The sequence below is a fragment of the Phragmites australis genome, chromosome 24, assembly GCF_958298935.1.
Source record: "Phragmites australis chromosome 24, lpPhrAust1.1, whole genome shotgun sequence".
Classification (NCBI taxonomy): domain Eukaryota; kingdom Viridiplantae; phylum Streptophyta; class Magnoliopsida; order Poales; family Poaceae; genus Phragmites; species Phragmites australis.
The window spans coordinates 6,849,396-6,855,027 of NC_084944.1; the positions used below are offsets into that span (position 1 = coordinate 6,849,396).

The 5,632-nt window shown below is 43.5% G+C and overlaps 1 protein-coding gene across 1 annotated transcript; it reads left to right on the plus strand.

Annotated features, from left to right (window-relative positions):
• Positions 1 to 3,834: 3,834 nt before the first annotated feature.
• LOC133907681 (putative glycine-rich cell wall structural protein 1) lies at positions 3,835 to 4,668 on the plus strand. The gene has a single exon (XM_062349753.1). It carries the CDS (start codon positions 3,852 to 3,854, stop codon positions 4,425 to 4,427), a length of 576 nt encoding a protein of 191 aa, XP_062205737.1. The 5' UTR covers positions 3,835 to 3,851; the 3' UTR covers positions 4,428 to 4,668.
• Positions 4,669 to 5,632: the final 964 nt, after the last annotated feature.

Here is a 5,632-nt window from a genome sequence, read left to right on the forward strand (position 1 = left end):
GAATAGAACAAAAATATGTCATTATAGAAAAAAATCTAGATCTAGATGTAGCTAGCTCTTCAAACCAAAATCTGGACCATCTAAACCAAAATAGAATATAATGCTTATCTTGATGAAATAAATATCAATAAATCTTCAAACTTTTAGCAAAATCTAACAAATTTTTTGGTCAAAATCGCCCCCTCCTCCAAAAGCTACACGCTGTTATTCGGTGCCACTGCTCTGCTTCAATCTGGAGGTAGGGGATGATGTATTGTTCTAATAGTACAAACGGCTTCATGTTTGGAGCCGTTTATAATAAAGTGTCCCACCTTCCCTGACCATTTTCTCAGACGGCTCTAAATACTCGCCGTCTGTATTAATTATACGGACGGTTCCTGTTTGGAGCCGGTTGTGATATCGTTTTTATTACAGATAGCTCCAAATACGAGCCGTCTGTAATAATATTACAGACAGCTCCAATTTGGAACCATCTGTGATATTGATTTTATTACAGACGGCTCGTAATTAGAGCCATCTGTAATATTAATACAGATGGTTCTCAATAGGAACCCTCTATACTAAAAGCGTCCAACCACTTCCGGAGGGGTCTTGTCATTATCACAAATAGTTCTTGTTTAGAGCCGTCTGTGATAATCTTTGCACAGATGTCTCCACAGAACCGTCTGTACAGGAGAGTCCTACTAAATCATTTTTGTAGTAGTGTTATTAGAGTGCTCATATTAAAGGCTATTGAAAAGTAGAGTTTTAATTCAATGGGTATGATAGATTGTGGCTTATGTGCTATTAATTTAATGTTGAAGAAATTAAGAGGGATAAATATATCATAGATAAAAAAAATTATTACAATCATGTTCTATGTGTTCAAAGCGAAAATAACTTGTAAAAGAGAACGAAAGTAGTAGCTGGGGTCCATCCTTTTGTTTGTCACCTTGGCAGTTGTTCACACTTAACGATAAATGCTTGAGAGTACAGTCAAGTGCATGTCTCCCAATCGATCGATCTCTCTCTTTTTGGGAATACGGATGATCTCTTTCGCGGAAGTTTCAATGAATAAATAGAATTCAAGTAAACATATCATACATGAAAAGAAATAGAAGCAACGTACTGTCCTGAAGCTTGTAGCCTAGCTAATTTTAGTTCGTGTTATGCGCAGGGGTGGCACCAGAATTGTGTCACACCGCAGGTTGAGCTGGTTTATCCAAGGTTGCACCCTCCATCTCTTTGAATTATTCACAATTTGTTGAAAGCAATTTAGTGGCATTTCCATCCTAGGCCCAGAGCAGAAGCTATCGACTGGACTCCACCCCTAGTTTTGGGTGTCAAGAGGACGAAGTAGGTAAGCTAGCTGAGCTTACCTAGCCCTTGAACGATTGCTGTCTATGGAGCTTGGAGATTGCTAGTACTCCTTGTTTTTACTTTTGACCTTATTAATTGTCTCGCTTATCCCGATCACGTGCATCTGATTCTTAAGGCTATAGCCGTATTGGTCGAAGTCAACTACGAAAACCTCGAGGTCACCTCTGCAATGTCAACCAGAACAACTGCAAGAGGAGTAGAAATGTTATGTTGAATCAGTGGATGCTTGTGCTGATTTTCAAACATGCAATTAAAAGTTAAACCGGGTCGTCGTTTACTTGCTTTGATTGTTAATAATACTAGTGCTCGATCACTAATAAGTAATCACATGGCGATCTGGATATCTTTTGGTTGTCGTGTCGACAGTTGCTCACGTTTTACGGTGCTGGAGAGTCTACTCAAATAAATATGTAAGCGATGCAAAGTCATTTGCTGAAGGTCTAACTGTCATATATTTGAGTGCCAATTTTGGCACGTATGAGTTATGTAGGTGTTTTGAATGAAACGGTTTGCATTCCATAAAAATCTGAAAAAAAAAAATCACGTTCCAAAGGAGCATAGTCCGACAAAGTTGCATAGATGTTGCTCCTGTTAATTGGTTGAAATGGAGTAACTAATGCATGATACGTGTTGAAGCTTGCAAATTTAGTACTACAACTCGCAAAATACTACGAGACTCGGATAAGATAGCTACTTTTCACACCATAACTTTGGTGCATCCCTTCAATAGTTGAGACCAAGTCTCAGGGATATGCACTAATAAAACTGTATTTTTATTAAAGTATTTTCAAATACAAATTTAGTCATATATATATATATATATATATATATCTTTATGCCAATTTTGATAGTTTAGAACATATTAGTGCTCAAAGTTAAAAAGTTTAACGACACATATTCTGCTTCTTTATGGAATTGGACCATTCACTATTGCAGAATAGGCCTTATATGCCGGTTCCTTACGAGTCGACAGTGATAGAGTATCGCTGCCGGTTCACAGCAAAACCCGACAGTGAAGCTTCATATGGGCATGAACCGGCAGTGAGAAAATTATCAATGTCGGTCTGTAATACGAATCGGCAATGATCAGTATCACTGTCGGTCTAATATACCAACCGACCGTGAAGCTGTGCACAGACATGAATATTTTATGCAATCTAATTTTAGCTCAGTGCCTCAAGTCTGACTCCAGATTTTTCTGTCTCTCCCGGCTCTCTCCTCCTCACATCCTCTCTCTCGTTTTTCTAAGTCTCCTCTCTCTGTCTTCTTCTCTCCCCACCCCAGATCCATACTCCTCTCTACCCCACCGGCTAGACCACAATGACCTCCTCTACCCCGCCGGCCTCCTCCACCCCGATTTCTTGGCTCAATTCAAGGGGCCGTTGCCACCCGATGAACCTCCTCCACCCCATCTCTACCTCCGCTCGGCCGCCCAAGACGACTTGGCCTCGGGCTCCTCCTAGATATCACGTGCCAGTGGCGGAGGAGGGGGAGAAGGCGTGAGCTCCTTCCACTCGGCCTCCCATGATGACTTGGCCTCGGGCTCGCTCCGCTCGGCCACCAACGATGACTCGGCCTCAGGCTCCTCCTAGATCTCGTGCGCCGGTGGTGGCAGCGGTTTCCTCTCCACCTTCGACCGCAGCATGGGTGGCGGCGGCGGGGGCACGTGAATGGTAGGAGGGGGCACACACATGGTAGGCGGGGAGCATGTGGGCAGGGCCGCACCTCCCCCTCACCACCGTCGAGGCTGAGGACGAGCCCGATGCTGACTGGGACCCTCGGCAGGACCACAGGCACCTAGGCTTCGGCAGTGAAGGCACTTTTTGTAGTAGTGATTCTTACACATATAAGACAAAGCAATTCAAATATCTCAAATCACTTACATCACTCTTTTTTTTTTGGAAGCAGTGAATACTTATAAACTGAGCCAAGAAGAGAGGCAACCTCTCTACATCTGTGTCCACTTTTCTTTTTTCTTTCTTTGTAGTCAGGTACACAAGCCCGATCCTTTCGTATAAGGTTCCACATACTCAATGTTATAACACTGTATTGAATCTTCCAGATATTGAAGCGGGTATCTACTTAAACCAAAGGAAGCAAGTAGGACCCAGTCCTTCTGTTCAGCTGCTATGTTTAGTTTTAGTGGGCCTTCTAGACACCTATGAATATGATCATATCAAATACGAGAGCTTTGTGCATTCTATGATGTATGGAGATGACTTTGAGCAGCTTGGACTTAGAAGAACTAGCATGATCTAGAACATTTACTAAGACAAATTGTAATCACTTCGGTACTTGCATGCTATTCCACGTAAACAAGCTCCGGTAGTTCACTGGCTTTTTAAAGCCTCCACTTGATGTCCACATGAAACAGCACTAACGTGCATGCTATTAAAATAAAGAACCACTGCATGGCCTCAAGCACTATAAATTCTCATGCGGCCTTTCACTTGGAGCTCATCTCAACTTGTACTCTCTAGCAGTAGCTCACAATGGCAGGCATTAAGCTGGTAGCACTTGGGTTCATTGTCCTCATCAGCATGGGACTGGCCAGTGCTGTGAGGGTGGCTAGATACTCCAGTGCTGATGGAACGGGCACAGGAGGGGGAGGGGGCGGTGGGTATGTGAATGGTGGGGGCTCAGGGTCTGGTACTGGCACCGGATCCGGTGACAGCAGCGCAAATGGTGCCCATGCAACTGCTGGAGGGGGTGGTGGAGGGGGTGGCAGTAGCCAATACGGTGGGTCCGGATCAGGTTCAGGATCCGGATCAGGTTCAGGTTCTAGTCAATATAGTCAAGGACCGTATTCTGGTTATGGTGGATCTTCTAGCGCCGGTGGTACCGGTGGTGGGGGTGGTGGAGGACAAGCTGGAGGTTACTGGGGATCTAGTGGTCATGGGGCTGGTAGTGGCACCGGATCTGGCTCTAGCTCAGCTAATAACTACCGGTATGGAAGTTCTGGAAGTGCATATGCTAATGGCAATGGTGGTGGCAATGGTGGTGGTGAGAACGGTGGGACTGGCGGTGGTAATGGAGATGGATCTGCCTATGGTAATGCCAACCCCTAGTTTGTTCTTCCTAGATAATCTATAGGTGGAGCCCAACTTCTCTTGTTTGAAATCGTAGAATCAGTTTGATTTCTTTTGTACTAAATATATTGTGCTTTTGTTATAAACATATTTTAATAAAGGGCTCCACTGTTCTAGTAAATATAGCAGTTTAAGTGTAAGGTGCAAATTATGCGAAGACGTTGTAACAGTATCAGCTTATCAATGAAATAATACTTCTTTGCTCCGTTGCATTTGTGCACTATGTCTGGATGTTTCTTATAAATCTATATTATTTACTTAAAGTAGAAAATCCATGTGTTCTATTTAGCTAGACACACCTAACTCTCTTCGTCGACCCTTGGTTTGCAATTAGATGTGCTGCCCAATTCGCCTCTCTAGGTACAAACATTAGATCCAAACCAAGGAAGCAACACATCCGCTATCCACCTACCTGGAGTTCTGAGATAGCCAACGATCTCCACACTTTGTTTGGTCCAATCCTTGGCCTTCTACGCCGGAAGCACACCCGCACCCCTGACCTCCAACTAGGTTTCTCAAAAGTTCAATAATCACTTTTTGAAAACCAAGTCAGCAACAAGCTTCCATGCCATCCAAACATGCCCATGCATGCATGCCTCAGCACTTGTTGCATTTGGAGACATGTTTCGAGTCCCAACCATCGGTTAGCACCCTACATTATTGATTGTGGACTGAAAGCTCCATCCATGCTAAGCTTGCACCACATTCTTGCGGTTCACTCCATTGAGCAGCTCTCACAGCTAGGGATTAAAATTTACCGAAATTTTGATGAAATTTCAAGAATTTTGGAGGGGAACAAAATATGTAATTCTAGAATTTTCTTTTATTGACATGTGAGATACACATAGCAGAGGAAAAAGAAAATAACAAAAATTTACGTGAATTTTGCTCTGTTCACCGTGTACAAAAAAAATTAGAAAAGAAGATTGAAATCACTGCTCACAGCTGGCACCAGTAACAACGCATATGATCTACTCGACTGCCTTGATCTCTTGCCCATCTTGCGGCGACCCTGGTTGAGATCAGCTCGTTGATGTATTCCATTGGCGCGTGGCCGGAAACGGGCTATTCTGCACTACGATATGTAACTGTCTGCACAATTGAACTATGCTCACAACTCTAAGCCCATTTGCACACGAAGTTTTGGGCTTCTGTATCCTGGTCTGCGAACGCGGACGATCCCA